This window comes from Phalacrocorax carbo, chromosome 13 (assembly GCF_963921805.1).
Source record: "Phalacrocorax carbo chromosome 13, bPhaCar2.1, whole genome shotgun sequence".
In the NCBI taxonomy this organism is placed as follows: Eukaryota; Metazoa; Chordata; class Aves; order Suliformes; family Phalacrocoracidae; genus Phalacrocorax; species Phalacrocorax carbo.
In genome coordinates this window covers 1,736,499-1,752,900 of record NC_087525.1, presented here as the reverse complement: position 1 = coordinate 1,752,900, position 16,402 = coordinate 1,736,499, and the positions used below count along the sequence as shown (strand labels likewise).

General features: G+C 45.1%; 1 protein-coding gene across 10 annotated transcripts in view; it reads right to left on the bottom strand.

Moving 5' to 3' along the window:
- Positions 1 to 9,464: 9,464 nt before the first annotated feature.
- SGMS1 (sphingomyelin synthase 1) overlaps positions 9,465 to 16,402 on the bottom strand; it is a 97,444-nt gene continuing 90,506 nt past the window's right edge. For all 10 annotated transcript variants that reach the window (XM_064464555.1, XM_064464563.1, XM_064464557.1 and 7 more), the window contains 3 exons: positions 14,080 to 14,233; positions 13,181 to 13,347; positions 9,465 to 11,080 (listed from right to left, as the gene is read on the bottom strand). In XM_064464555.1, coding sequence (XP_064320625.1) covers positions 10,901 to 11,080; positions 13,181 to 13,347; positions 14,080 to 14,233 — 501 coding nt within the window. In that variant the 3' untranslated portion in view covers positions 9,465 to 10,900. The remainder of the gene's footprint in view (positions 11,081 to 13,180; positions 13,348 to 14,079; positions 14,234 to 16,402) is intronic.

Genomic DNA, 16,402 nt, shown 5'->3' with positions numbered 1-16,402 from the left:
GCCTGGGAAGCAAGTAGCTGTGGTTGGAGGGGTCAGGACATCCCTGAAATTATGCTCCATGTGGGGGTGGGAGAAAACATGGGATCTGAAAGCAGGCACACGTGTCAAATGCATGCAGATCCAGGAATATTATTTCCTTTGTGAGATCCTTGTCTGGCAACGCCTGGACAGCCTGGCCCTACACATCATTCCGGGCTGGTATCACGTCATAACATGTCAAGTTACCTTCTCATAAGATGAAAGGTTTTCTACAGATCATCCTCTTTCCCAAGACCAAGAGTCCTCCAACTCCTTCCCCTTCTCATTTTGTGATAAATGAGATATATAATACTGAGAAATGGCTTCTACCTGTCACTGCTATCACACTATATGAATTGATACCCTTCCCAGACACGTCCAGTAACTGCAAACAGCACAAGATTTTCATTCTCAGCACACCATGAATGCTGCAGAGGGCTTTGGGACAAGCCAGCAAAGCCCTTTCAAACTTATTTGGTTCGACGCCACCACCCAGCCAACTCACGGAAGCACTTAGCTGGTCTTGACCTCTCCTGATGGATGCTCTTGATTACTCATATGAGACCAGGTACCAGGTTTTAATTACTTGAAAATATTTGACAAGGAGCATTCAGGAGATTGTGGATCCTCTCACTCAGTGGGATTACACAACATGGGTTTGGAACATCTTTGTAGCTAAACCATGTAAAAAAAACCTCAGAGGATAAAATGACACTATTTTTCCTTTCTTAAAAACATTTCATACATTTGGAATGTTAAAAATATTTTGTTCATGTACCCTTAATTAAAAAAGAAAAACTAAAGCCACTCGCAATAAATGGATCCACTGAAGCAACAGGCAAAGCTGAGAGAAGGAAACCCAGTAAACAAAGATTTGCAAATGTGCATTTCCCTATGCAGTGAAGGCTGTGCTTCCAAAACACTAGGAAAGAGGATTCAAACCACCTCTATACATAATCCTTTAAAAAAAAATTAAGCAAATTTTCTCTAAAATGTAAGCCAATGAAGCACTTGCTTCCCTTTCTGCTCCTCATTTTTTAGTTTCTCACACCTCCAGTGCAAGAAGACTCTCAGAGAACTGACCCTTTCCTCCAGCATCCATATTTTGCTTTAAAACCAGCCTGCACAAAACAAGCATTTCCTGGTCTCTCCGATAGCTCGCTGTACGCAGGCCATATAAACCTAAGCTCCTCCCTTACTAATGCATAGGAGACCACGACCTTCTCTGCAAACTTTCCAAAACTGAATCCCTCCATCCTGATCTTCCAACATTGGTGTGCAGGAAAGTTGATGGGGAAAATCACCAAACAGACACAGAGGGAAGGTACACACAAGACACCGAGGACTTCCCACCTGCCCATGGCCTTCCAGGTGCTCTTCCTATGGAAAATTCAATTTAAGCAGGTCACAGAAGGAACAAGTACTCTGTTTATTGTCTATCTGATCTACCCCTTTGCTTTCCTTCCTTTTCTCTCAATCCTCATTTTAACCCTGAATTTATCGTAGCACCAGCTTCCCCACAGAGCACGGAGGGAGGCTGTAGTGCTCCATCAGCAGTGCTTCACTGCTGCCCACTCCACTCAGGGGAAATGGCCTAAAGTCTGGCTGTTTCCATCTTCCTCCCCTCTCCTATTCACAGTCCTTCACATGGTCTTACAGCACGGTTTGTTCCAGCTTTAATACTTGCTCTTATCTGAGCTCATTCCAACCAGAGGCTCAGAGTGGCTTCACCTGAATTCACACGCGGCAGCCATTCATCCAAAGCCTCGACACCCATCGCAAAAGCCTTTTTCGGCTAAACCACAGAGATGAGGAAGGTTTCCAGGGGACAGCCAGGAAATGCAGGACGCAATCGCAACTGGAGGCAATCTGTCCCCGCCAGGAGCAGGGCATACACGGAGCTGGGAAGATGACAGATCTGCTGCATGACCTGGCTGAATTTTTGTTTGCCTCTGCTGGGGAGTATCAAAAGGGTGGATGGGTAATGAAGAGACTGACACTTTCTTAAAAAAAAAAAAAAAGAAAAAAGAAAAAAAGAAAAAGCACTGCATTGCTCAGGCTTTTCTTTATTACACTAGAAAATTTTGTGCCGCCAGAAAGCCTAGCTGGATTTCTGCAGCCACTAAAACCAGCCACATCAACTCTGTAGTTTTCTGGGGGCAAATCTTTTTTTTTTCATGGAAAACCACTGCAGATACCCTACAGCAGTGAGTAATTCTCCCATGAGGTCAGGCATGTTGCAGGCCTCATCACTTGGAGGATGGAAACTTTGATTCAAGCCTATTTGCTAAACCATGGCCAGTTCCTGAACAGAAAATTGAAACAACCTTCATCTCAACATGGGCATGTTGCTTGTATGGACCCAAGATGTTTACCAAAGCCTGGGATCCTGGGTGTGAGGAGAGGAAAGTAATTATAAGGCTTCTTAGATAATGTTGTTTGTTTAATAAAGAATGACCAAAGTCCTTTTTACAGGGACACAGGAGGATCCTGATTGCAGGAGATAACGTTTCTTTACAAAGCTGTCAGCAGAAAGCTGCTCAGGCTTTGGCAAGACACACCAGGAGGTGATCCAAGCAGCACCATGTGGATTTGCTTCCCCACCTTTCCTGGTCAAAACACACACCTGCTCCAACAGCAGCAGGTCTCTCCATTGAGGAAAGGGCTGAAGTCTCGGACATGACGGCCATGCTCAGGTACAGCCCCATGACCAGGCCAGTGCACAGACTGACCCAGAAGCACCAAGTGGTAGCACAGGATCTCTCTTGAGCTCTCTAGTAGGTTGGCCAACAGCTGGGACATGCAGTGATTTCCTTCTGGAGCATCTTCTGTCTCTAGTGGCCAATGCAGCAATTCAGGTGTTTCACCAAGATCTGAGCTGGGCTTAAAGCTCCTCAAGTATTTATTTGGAAAACTTGAGCATGGTAGACAGGTTGCCAGTCCAGGCGAGCATTAGTGCAGCTGCCTTCAATTGCTTTGCAAAACCTCTAGTTATTCTGGTGAAGTCAAATCTTCCACCCCTGGGCTGGGAGAACTCGTCCCATTGCATTCAACAGGACCTTCAGCACTGGGCTACCCGGCATCGCCTTGAGGGCCTCAAGCACCTGTCCTTGCACGTGTGCTAAATAGCTGGTTGCAGGGAGGGGTGAAGATATTTTCCAGGACAGACACCAGCAGCTCTGTGAGATGCAGCATTTGGGTAGTTGCAGCTTATCAGGAGACGGTATGCAGTGTTGTGGAAGCGCCGCAGGTCCATGGCGCAGCTGCAAGCCGCTCCTGGTAGCAGGATCAGGCCTATTTGTGGTGGTAAATAGCGACTTTCCTGCTGGACAACACAGCTGGGAGTACGCACGGGAAGTCAAGGAAGGGCAGGTTGAATGGGGAGAAGGGCTTTTGCAAAGGTGGCAAAACTGGAATGATTACAGTTTCTGAACTCAGAAGTCATGTGCAGATCACTGACAGCCGCACTAAGGGGGTATCTACCAAACGTTATCGAAATGTTGTCCTGGACGTGGTATGAGCAAGGACTGTCCTGCCCTTCTGGACAACCAAGTCCTGGTAATTTTTTGCTGCTGCCTAATACTCGGTCAGACATGGGAACACACAAAAGTTCCCCAGATCACGTGCCTTAAATCTATCCACAGATTAAATACAAATGGGTTAAAGCTTCACCACAAAAGGAAAATATTTTGCCATCGATCATTTGAAGCAGCAGCAAAAGGCCAAACATGCATTCCCTGTCTTGTGCATAACGTTACTGCTTTCAAAACCGAAGCATTCACCTTACTGCCCCCCTGGCTGGGCTGAGGTTCCCCATGAGCTGAAATGCAGAACGATGTCACGAAGCAGTTGTGTGACAAGGCACAGGCAGGTCATCACTTCCATGGGATGGACAGGGGGTAGAAACAGACAGACATGGAAAATCGCCACATTTTCATTTCCATGAGGAGCAGCACAAACCGAACAACAAGGAGGGTACTGGAGAAAGCATCAAAATCCCTGCCAAAAAGGTAATTGTGGATTTAACAAGAAAACAAGAAGTCATCTGGCTGCCAGATGAAATGGGAAGGTATGTTTCAATCACTCTGTCAAAATGCAGGCAATGAGTGGAAGCACACTGAAGGGCTAAAAATAATAAACCAGCGTATCTCTCGCTGCTGGAAGGTACAGAGCTGCATCTTGTAGCCAAGGGGGAGACAGCAGTGCAGAGAAACAGATAATGTCCTGAGCTCCTTGCCCGCTCCGCTTTCCTTTAAGCCTATAAAGGCAGAGGGGAAGAGACCAGCATTGATAAGCCGAGACCTGCTGGTCAAAGTAAAGAGCAAGAGGGAACTGCACAGGCAGTGGAAGCAGGGCCAGGTATCCTGGGAAGAGTATAGGGACCCTGCCCGGTTGTGTAGGGATGGGGTCAGGAGGGCCAAGGCACGGCTGCAGCTGAACTTGGCAGGGGATGCAAAGAATAGTAAGAAGGGCTTGTACAGGTATGTCAACCAGAAAAGGAAGGTTAAAGAAAGTGTAGCCCCCCAAATGAACACAAATGGTGACCTGGTATCAACAGATGAGGAGGCTGAGGTACTCCACAACTTTTTTTTGTCTCAGTCTTCCCTGGTAACCTCTCTCCTCACCCCTCAGCATGTCCACCCCCAGCAAGTTTGCAGATGACACCAAGCTGAGCGGTGCAGCTGACACACCAGAAGGATGGGATATCATCCAAAGAGACCTGGACAAGCTGGAGTGATGGGCCTGTGAGGAACTCATGAGGTCCAACAAGGCCAAGTACAAGGTCCTGCACCTGGGTCGAGCAATCCCTGATATCAATATAGGCTGGGGGACGGAGGTATGGGGAGCAGCCCTGCGGAGAAGGACTTGGGGATACTGGTGAACGAGAAGCCGGACACAAGCCAGCCATGTGTGCTCACAGCCCAGAAAGCCAACCGTGCCCTGGGCTGCATCCCCAGCAGCGCGGGCAGCAGGGCGAGGGAGGGGGTCCTGCCCCCCTGCCCCGCTCTGTGAGACCCCCCTGCAGCACCGCCTCCAGCTCGGGGCCCTCGGCACAAGGACATGGAGCTGTTGGAGCGGGGCCGGAGGGGGCACAGAAATGCTCCGGGGGCTGGAGCCCCCCTGCTGCGAGGCCGGGCTGGGGGAGTTGGGGTTGTGCAGCCGGGGAAGGGAAGGCTGTGGGGAGACCTTATTGCGGCCTTCCAGTGCTTAAAGGGGGGCTGTAGGAAAGATGGGGACAACCTCTTTAGCAAGGCCTGTTGTGACAGGACAAGGAGTGATGGTTTTAAACTAAAGGAGGGTAGATTTAGACCCAATGTAAGGAAGGAATCTTTTACACTGAGGGTGGTGAAGCCCTGGCCCAGGTTGCCCAGAGACATGGTAGATGCCCCGTCCCTAGAGACATTCAAGGTCAGGCTGGAAGGGGCTCTGAGCAACCTGATCTAGCTGAAGATGTCCCTGCTCGCTGCAGGGGGACTGGACTAGATGACTTCTAAAGGTCCCTTCCAACCCAAACCATTCTGTGATTCTATAAAATATTAAGTGGAAAACAAAAAAAATTGGAAGGGCACCTGAAGTTTCTCACCCAGCAGAGGGCTGCGTGAGCCAAAAATCACCCTGCTGGGTGGCAAATGCAAATCCCTGTTCTGCACTGAGACTCGAAGCTCAGACTCATCCTGCCTGACCTGCTCCACCTGCAGAAGCCGAGATGAACCAAAGTTAACCCAAAACAAAGGGTTGCTCACATAACTTGTCTGGTATCTTTTTTCCAGGGAAAAATTAAAATCAGCAGTTACGATAACACTGTGCTGTGATTGGCGTGAGCCGTGGCTGCAGACAACCAGCGGTGCAGCCCGAGCAGAAGCAATTATTAGTTGAGTTAAGGAGTACGCCAGCCAAAAGTCACCCAAAGCATCATAAATAGGTCCAAAGGAGACACCTTCCAGCTCTACAGCTGCTCTGCAAAACCTGGGGAGGGAGGTGCGTCAAAGTATTATGTGGGCAAAAATGGGGCTTGGATGAATTGCTTTGACCCTTCCAGGGGTGAAGGTACCCTGCGGGACAGCTGCAAGCTAGTCGCCCCCATTGTGTTAAAGGGGGTGGGACCAACTCCAAAGCAGCCAGAACCCATGGCACTAGCTAGAGGATCATCTCTGTCAGAGGGGGGGTGGTCAAGGGAGACATCCTTGTTTTGACTGAAATCTTTTGAGACGAAAATTGACTAGGAGATTTCTAAGTCTAAGCTGGCAGCACTTTCAGTGCTTAGGAGTGTAGGAGACATCAGAAGAAACCCTACAGTAGCCAATTTTGGCTTCAGCCCATCATCTCCTGGCCAAAGCACGTTCTCCCAAGCTAACACATTCCCCCTTTCCCCCTTCACCAACCTACAACAAGATCACAAGGCATCTGGATGCATTTGGAAACATTTGTTGGAACACAAACACTTTGGTGACATCACCATCTTCATTTGCACCCAAAACAGCATTTATCAGCATCATTCCAGGGAGTGGATATTTTGCTCACACACACACAGCAGCAGCCCCTCGGGCACGGCACTTACCTGGGACGCAGAAGAGCACAGGGAAAGCATCACGTGCAAAGCAAAAGAGCTCCGGCACAGGATTGGGAAACCCTTCTCACCCCCTGGGCCTGGAGACTGAAATACAACAATGCATAATTAGGCAGATCCTTCCCAAGCTAATTCCTGCTGGCTTTTTCTGGGCAAAAATTGGGCAGAAAATGAACAAGGTGTGCTGCTCTATGCCCGCCCATGCCCACACACCAACCATCTGCCAGCCGAGACTAACCACCAGGGCCAAGACGCCGCGGCTGAAAACCATCTGCAGTCAAGCTGGGGCATTCCCACCTGCTCCCAGACCTTGCTTAGAGATGTGCTTTAACCAAGGCTGCAGAATGGGTGTCATGCCCAAATCCTTGTTCTCACCAGCATTCCTGGCCACGCCTACAGATAACCAGTGGCAGAAACAACATTAAGAGGATGCACCAGTGTTGGAAGATCAACGCGTTTTCTACATGGAAGGTGTATCTTCCTGCCAGGTTACAGAGAGACACGTGGGAACACCATGAGGCATGACACAAAGGGCTCATCTCTGTTTTGGTCACCTGGCTGTGGAGGGAGTCCTTATGAAATAGTCAAAAAGAACCCATAAATCCTGGAAAATATTTGCTGCCAGTATCTGCTGAATTGGATGGGAAAACTTGCAAAACAAGAACTCGTGGTGGCTTGTCTTTAGGGAGCACTCTGATAGCCCAGCACCAGGAGGATAAGCCAATGGGCAATACACTGAGCTGCCCCCCTGAATAAAAGCAGGAAGGGGGAGGTTGATGGTGGTTAATTGCTCTTTTCAGAGTACAGAAAAGCAAAGGGATCATCGCCCTTGCTCGGCTTGTGCTCCTCAAAAGCCTCCCATCCCTGTATTTTAAGGGTCTTAAAACTTTCCCCAACTGGAAGGACTAAAAGCTAAACTGAGATGGATCCCAGCAATATCGAAGTCCACCCTCCTGGCAAAGATCTTGGTTTAAGTTTGTCAAGGACTCACACAATTGCCAGGTCCTTCACCTTAAACTGTCCTTTTCCAGCCTTTTCTGGTGGAGATCCCTCTTTCAAATTTCAGCCTCCTGGAGTCTGCACTGGACATGTTCTTTACCCCTCCACACACAGACTAGGCTCCTGTCCGCCCTCCTACAGATGCCCTCAAACTAAACAACTCAATGTTCAGTTACAAGTCAAGAGAAGATGGTTTTACTGGCACAATGTGGGAAGAGCCATTAGCTCTGCTTGCTTTGACCAAGACCGCACAACACCAGACTTCAGCTCTTTTACTGACTTCTTGCGCCACAATGGCATGAGTTTGCCGCGCTCACATCTCTGATGGGCAGCAATGGTAAAGGTCTACGTGCACCCAAGCAGCACAAGCTTCGCTACCCAAGGCAGATGCACACAGTTCACCCACGCACCAATGCCCCAGGGCAAGGAGACAACGTACACGGAGACTTAGCCTCTAACTGGGAACAGAACGTCCCTGGGAGTTGCCCAAGGATCTCACCCCAGAAATACAAAGTTCAAAAGGCAAGGGTGGGTGTTCAAAGTCTCCAGGAGACCACCATCACCCCTTGGCTACTCTTCTCCAGAAAGTGAAGGCTGAAGAATCCCTGTAGATGTACCATACCTGAGTGGTTTGGGGAAACGCAGCTGAAGTGCTTGATGCTGGGAATTGCTAGCGTAACGCGTTTGCACTCCACGCACCGACCCCTGCAGCCGTAGCACCATCACAAGCCATCACCCATCTCAAAAAGCCAGTGCTGCTGAGCAGATACTTAGAGAACAAGAGGAACAAGGCAGCACAAGTGCCACAGTCTGGAGTTAACACTGATGCACAACAATTTTGCCCGATACCTATTCCCTTGGTTCTCTCATCCAGACTAGACAACAGCACCCAGAGCAATGCCACGCTGCTGAGCTCCACAGCCCTGCTTGCCCTGTTTAGCAAGATCCATGCAGTAAGTCAGACACTACAATGCAGAATTCAGCAGATTCCATTTAATGTCATGTGCATATATCCATACATTTACTTATGTTAATGGTTTTGATGTGCGTGATGCCAGGTCTTGAAAAATCTACTTATTCATTTACATCTGGGAGCATGAATTCTCTCAAGCAATCGTCTCAGGGAGGGCTTGCTTTTCTTAAAATAGTCAACTTTCAACCACATAGTTTTGAAGATAACACCGTGAATTGAAGGTAAAAGCATGCAAAGCTGACCCCTAAAATTCGCAGACAGCTCTGCAAATGCTCTTGGCAAAGGGTTTTGCCAAGAAGCACGGGGTGTGAAGAAATCCCCTCCCTCCCAGGGAGAGAGAGAACTGATAAAGAAACAGGTTAGTCTTGTCTGGGCATCCCAAGCAACAGCAAGGCAAAGCAGCAGAAGTAACACCCCACCAATTCTTCACGGAACTTTTTGGCGGAGGCTGAAGAACAGGGCAGAGAAGTAGAGATAAGACACCCCCAAAAAAAAAACCCAAAAGAAAAACCAAGTAACACTTTCACCACCACTTACTCACAGAAATTCCACCCCCCCTTTTTTTCTTTGTAATTTAAGTGACAGGACTGATAGATCCTGGGGTCACCAATGGTTACCCTGCAACACGCTCTGTCCCAGCAGTTTTGGGGTAGATTTTTCAAGCCCTGGTGATGGCTCCCAGGAAGGCTTCTCCCACCTGCTCCCAGACAATCAGAATCTATTTGCATAGCATTTATTTCAGATAAGGCACTGTTTTGCCCAATGCAAACAGTAATTCAAAATCAATGCAGTTTCCATACAGTCCAAATTTGATGGCCTACAGTGCAATAACACAAAATTAAAGGCAAGGTTTGGAAGAATAAACCCAGCTTAATTTAAACTTAATATTAAAAAGATAAAGGAAACTACATTTTTCAAAAGCCTTTTTATTTTCCTTCACCATTGTTGTTTTACAATACAAATATCACCTTGTGAATACACAAAAACCCTACAGAAGATAACTCTGCTTCACGTAAAATACAGAATGGATATATATATATTTATATATATATTTTCTCTTCTTCATTCTTTAAAAAAATCTATTTTGTTCTGCACATTGGCAAGTTTAGGATAGAATACTTCCCCAAACATACAGTATGTATGGTAGGAGTGAAACTTATAATTACATGCAGTTTCTGCACAAACATTTTAAAGAAATAGATTATCTTTGTTGTTTTCCAACAACATTTCAATACGGGATGGAGAAACCATTTGTAGTTCACTCAGTGATCATTTGTAAAATTCTTTTTAAAAAAAACCAGGAATTCATGGCTGTTTTTCTTTTTAAAATACAGCTACCAAGTATACAATAAAGTGATACCTTTTAGATTGACCTACCCACAATGTGTGAGCAAGATCAGACCCTTTATTTGGTTTTTTCCCCCTACACATGGCAATTTCAACATTGTAAGTAAATTTCCAGTTTAATTTAGCTATAAATGCAAAAATTAGTAATTATACAGTATATATAATTCTGTTTTCATGGAATACTTTATTTTAAATAAAAACATTTAAGACTGCCTACTGACCATACAATCAAGACAAGAAAGGCACTAGAAACATAGACAAATCTCTCTTTCCCAAGAAGCATTTTCTTTAAATTTTAACTCTCTATTCTCTGACATGTAAAAATCTTTTTAAATTTAAATTTTCATACACATTTTGAAAAATAAAGTTAGGAAATACTTAGAAAAATCACTTTACAACTTTTTTTTTTTTTTCCACTTTTTGACACAGTCACTGCAGATTCTACAAAATCAAGATTACCAAACCTTCCTGTGTCTCTCAACTTAGTCGTAGCATGGTGCAACAGGTAGAAAGATTTCTCGATTTTACCCAAGGCAGGTATTTAGAAACCTTCATAGAGTCATTTGCTAGAAAATGGCTTACAGCCCAATCTTTGGGGCAAGAGATATGAAAAGTATGTTTTCCCAAGAAAATAATATGCTTTATTCCCAGACGTGACTGGAAAGACCAGAACTTATGATATAAAAGCTTTCATTTATGCTGTCACATCATATACAAAGGAACATGGTGATGGGTAAATGTAAATCCCAAATCTATTAACAAGAAATGTATAACAGTGCATGATAAGTTAAATTTTCTTTATTGTTGTCCAACGCAGATCCTTTGGAGAGAAAAAAAGATCACAGTGCTTACCAGGTAACTGAATAGGTTAAGTCAAGGGAACTGTTAAAAGAAAGGGTTAGGGAGCGGTTCAGTTTTTTTATGGCATCTTCTCACACAGAGTTCTTAGCACTTGGGGCCGGTCCTGTCTCCCCATTTTGTCCGTTGGCACGCTGTTATGTGTCATTCACCAGGCGGCTGTATTTCACCTGCCTGCCCCGGTGCAGCACCGGCCTGGGGAAGGGCCAGTGGTAGGAGCGAGGTACAATTCCTTGGACATTCTTTTCAAAGTACTGGAAGGGCTTGTACCACCAGACCCTTGCAAGGAGGTTAGTTTGGGAAGCTTCTTTTAGCACCTGCACAAAGATAATCAGAAAAAAGAGGATTACAAAAAAGCGCGTCACTTACTTGCACAACCTCACTGCATGTCACTTGCTACTGTTCATCAGTGGCGTCTGGCTTACAGTTTCTTCCAAAAGTCTCTCAATACCTAGAAACACCTCCCAACGGGATCTGCGTGGACAAAGATCAAGAGAAGCCAAGCTACTTTTCCATAGCCTTCCTGTGCACACCACGTGTTGCTCCCAAGTGAGGATAACCCTTGCTTCCAAGACCTCATCTGTTCAATAGTCCCACAGGAAAAGAATTAATGGCACCGATCTGTCTCTCTTCTCCTTTGGGAATGAAAAAAAAATAAAAACCAGCCCAAAGCACAGCTGTTTCCATAAGTATCTCTGAAATTACACGTAGCTCAAGAATTGCTTCGGAGCCTGGCTGTGCGCCTACAGAGCAACGAGCAAGGCATGTCCCAACCCATCCGGAGGAGGTGACAGTCCCTGCCCTCTGCACGCTCTCAAACCACCCCACCCACCCTTTTGCCTCTCCTAGCCGCGAGCAAGCCGCAGCTGAGATACAGGAGCGGGCAGGCACGGATTTTGTTTTCCAGCTACCATGCTGCATGTTTTCAGTCCAGGGCAGCGAAGCACTGTATCAGCCTACTGGAAAGTGCAAGCACAAGGCTTGTATACCACCCTTTCTTGCCATATCATAAACTCCCATGTAAAATAGATTCATTTTAGCCCTAGTGGGTTTTTGCTTTTAAGGTCAGACACAAGCCACGGCCCTCTGCACATGGAGCAGCAGACACTAGCACACAAATGTGCGCTCAAGTAAGGATCCAGGGATCAACATTTCCCAACATCTCAGAAGCCTAAGGAAGCAATGTTGAGCCATCTTCTGAGACACGTCATGCAGCAAAACAGGAACATTTCCATAGAGTAAGGCAAAGGGCTTTTCTGAAGCAAGCCCTCATTAGCACTCGGGGCAATCCTGACTTCAGTAGCTTCCAGCTTGGAAGCACAGCCGCTCAGCACCATTGTTTTTACAGAACCCCAGAGCAAATTCAAAGTGTGGAAGTCAGTCTGGTGCTGCGTGACAAGAGTTAAAGCGTGGGCACAGATTGCTATTGAACACAGTGGTTCCCAAACTGACTGAACATCAAAGTGCATTCTTTGCAATTAGGCATCTGGTGGTAAACACATACCACAGGGCTTGACTGTGGTGTATTGCTTCAAGTACCATCAAACCCATTGGAATAACATGACATGGTCGATGGAAGACCTTGATATGATCTAAAAATCTGTACCATCAAAATATTAACCAATTTCCTATCATGGCACTAGGTCTTTCTTAAACATAATTGACTGGAGTCATATGCAACAGATAAGCAAAATATCTTTCTCCACAATGCACAGAAAAGATTTGGGCACCAGTTTGCTGTTACAGACCTAAGAGTAAGTTGTCTTAATTCACTAGGTGCTGTGCAGCAGCAACTTGTTCTCAGTATTTCCCTCATCACTCCATTTTTCATGCCTTCCTAGACAAGGGCCTTAGGACAGGAACAGCCTGTTCTCTGCTGCACTATCCTCCAAAAGGAAAACACATCCCTAGGTCAGAGTAACTTACTGCTGCTTGGAAACACTTTGAATAACCGGTTCATTTTTAGTGAGGCCTCATGCTATTCTTAGAGAGACCTGTTGCCTAACTGAAGGGCACAAGCCACAGAATAAAAAGAAAACCCAGCTGGCTTCAACAGAACAAAACCCCAAACCCCAAGGAAAAAACCCCACCACAACTAAATGGTTTGCTTTGCTCTCACAAAACTGGTCAACTGGCCCAAGTTCGGGAGGACTTCAAAAACTGAGGTTACACAGCAGAAGCAGAGGCCTGCCTGCCTGCAGGTAGGTCTTCAGATATTTTTGCAGTCAAAGACTCAAGATGAACACAACCGATGACACCTCTTTCCTGCAAACCCAGTGTGAGGTGGGAAGAAAGGGACGCTCCACAAGACAGGAGTGAGTCCACTCTAACTCCTGCAGAAAGGCTCAGGGCACAGTGTGGATATTCACCCACAACCACGCTACAGCAAGCAGATCCAAAGACTGGGAGAAACTCACTTGCTGGTTGGCCATTGTGTGATACCACCAGAAAAGTCTTGTAGTGATGTAGTAAGCCACCACCACGTCCACAGTGTAGTGGTCATGAGCAAGGAGGATACAGAACATTCCAACCATGCTGAGCGCCCAGCAAAGCCAGTGATACCACCAGAGTCGCCGTGGGGAATCTGGAAAAGAAGCACAAGCAGCGATTATTTCAAAGCATAACGTTATCAGCGCACAAGGCTATTGCTGAAATTAGCAGAGGAGGTGGACTGTAATCCTGGGTGGGTAGTGCGATGCCTGCATTAAGATGAAGAGCAGGAGTGCTGAGATCACAAAATAAGTATCGTTCTCTTAAGGTGTAACTTAAAATTGTACTTGGGTAGTCGGATCCTTGGAAAACAGGCCATGAAATCTTTGCAAAACAGACCTAATACATAATGATATAATATACCCTGGTCAGTAAAATGAACTGATTTGTATTTCAATATGGATTCTACATAGATGGCAAGCCATTCCTCTTGCCTTTGATAAATGATAAATGCATACATTACGGCCCAATTCTTGCAAATTGAGCAACCTTGCATTTACCACGGCATATATTTCTCTCTAGCCTAGGAGACACATAGTTCAAATACCATTCATCAGGCAGGATGCACTGAAGGTTTCAATTATATTCTAAACAAAATTTTTTTAAAAATAAAATGCTTAGTTCAGACATCTACATAGTAAAGTGTTTTATCTCCAAAGTTTTCTTTTTCAGTAAGCCCTATGTCTTTGAAGTTCTATCATTTTTATTTAATTGAAAAAGCGTGCATTTTTACTTTAATTGTATTTACCAATCAACACAACAATAATTCTTCAATTAGCAAGGAATTATACAACAGGAAATTCCACATGAACAGTAACAAACTTACACTCTTTGATAAATAAGTATGTAAGAGTTAATATGACGGTGTGACCGCTGTACAGATAGTCGCCGCACATGTTGTGGGATCCTGTGATGGACAATCCTCCGCCAGCAATCAATTTCATTATCCTTCGCAGATGAGATTCCCAGTCTCCAAAAAGCTGGTGGAAGAGTAACACACAAAAGGACAGTAAAACGTCAGTACTAACCTTTCAGAGTTTAAAGCAATGGTGTTAGCCAGCAACTTTGCCTTTCGGTTATTCTCTCTTTTTGCTTTGATACACAACATCAATCAGTAAATCCACAGCCTTTTCCAAAAGCTAGAAGCACATTTCTAGAGGGGAAAAAGACTGGAAATGAGACACGAGTTTATTTTTTGTATTGATGCTTTGCATCTATTATAGCTAGTGTTCATGTGAGCACAGGCCGTATGCACCTCCATCCATTCGTCTAAAATAATACTTTATTTGAAGTATCCAATGTATGAAGAATCAAGGAAATTACTACAATTTTCCTACAAATACAATATCCCAAAGGACTACTGTTTTTTCCTATGCTCACAATATAAATTGAAAAGGCACAGAAAAAGGCAATTTTATTTACACACATATTTGTGTATGTATATATGTGCACAAAACCCCTTTACACCAGGTCACTTCCAGTTGCAATGAAAAACATGGCATATCTCAGTATAATACCCAAGCAAAAAACTGGTCCAAAAGTAGTTAAACTGTTAGCGGCTACACCCAGAGTGCTACATTTATGGTAAAACAAGAAGGTGAGCAAAAATTGTTGTCTATGTTATTTATAAGTACTTATTGCTGCTACCATGTAAAGGCGCAATCTTTCTCCCAGGTGGTGTCGGTAGCCTTTGCTCATATTTGTGGCTGTGGAGGAAAATGATTTTTAGTGGGAATCTTCAAGCAGAGCTTATGGGTTCAGATCTCTCTTTATTCATTATATTCTTGCATTGGGATACACAATGGGCATATATATACGTATATATGAACCTCACATATATATATATGTGAGATTCAGAATAATGGCCCTTGGAAAACCTACAACTTCTGTAATACAGTCTCAAAAATCCAGCTACACCAATAAAAAGGAATTAAAAATATTTCCAGCTATAGCAAGAATTATGTCATGTTCTATAAACATCTGTTTTCCCTTCTGTTCAAGAGGCCACGCACTCCAAACCAAGCTTAATTTAATTCATCTTGTTCGTAACAGCGCAGGCCCTACAGATGATAATCCAACAGAAAACAGGATGAACTGCCAAAGCTGCATGTCCAGCTGCCAAAACCCAGATTCAATGCACAGGAGAGTATCTCACTCCAGGCTCTAAGGCCTCCCACCGCCCCACCTTGGAAAGTCTTCAGAATTGTTTCTTTCCACTTCACATTTCAAAAGAAACATATATGATGTTTGTCAGAGACGGTGCCAAAATTCTGCGCTGGTTTTCATTCACACAATCCACACAAGCAACAGGGACATTCCTCCACACCTGATGGATTTGCTCTGACCCACCTCCCACCCACGACATTGGCTCAGAGGGTATTTCTGAAAAAACTTCAGTTTGCCTTAGGAAAGCCAAATCGAAGCAAACCAAGTCCTTCCAGAGAGGGTGCCCCTCTCCCTCCTCCCAGGTGACCAAAAGGCAGACAGCACTGTCCCAAGACTTTGCTTTTGCTGCTCTCAGCTCTAAAACAAGCCCAAATGTTGAACAAATCCACAAAGAAAACACATGCTATGGGACAAGCACAACCAGGATGTGCTGAGCACCTCCAGGACCCAACGGGAAGTAGTAACCATCTGAGATCAAAGGAGCAGGACTAATGGATCAATGCATGCAACTACATGTGTGCTGTACCCTTACCTAATTTTATGAAGTTTTAAAATCTATGGTAACATTTAGAAGGAAACACAGATCCCCCTGGCTGGCCATTACAGGCATGTTTTTCTTTTATTTTAAAGCTCGGTCTTGCTTTTAAGAAGTGGAAATTATTAATTTCAGACAGATTTTAAAAGGGTCTTTCCAGCAATTAAACATTTCCTGCTAGCAGTTCCTTACAAAACATCAAGATGCTCCCCAAAGCCCACTCTTCACAATCATATATAATTCAATAAGGTGTTGAGAGGTTATTCTTTTCCCACCGGTATATTTATAGCTTTCAAGAAAGCCCAGCTAATCCTCAGTCTTATCCAGGCAGCAGAAGAGCACAATATAGGCTTGACTTCACCTGAGTAACAAGACAGACTCGACAATGCTATAAATTTCCAAAAAAGGTAGATCTGCACGCTTCAGCCCATAAATACCTGTGCTCTTT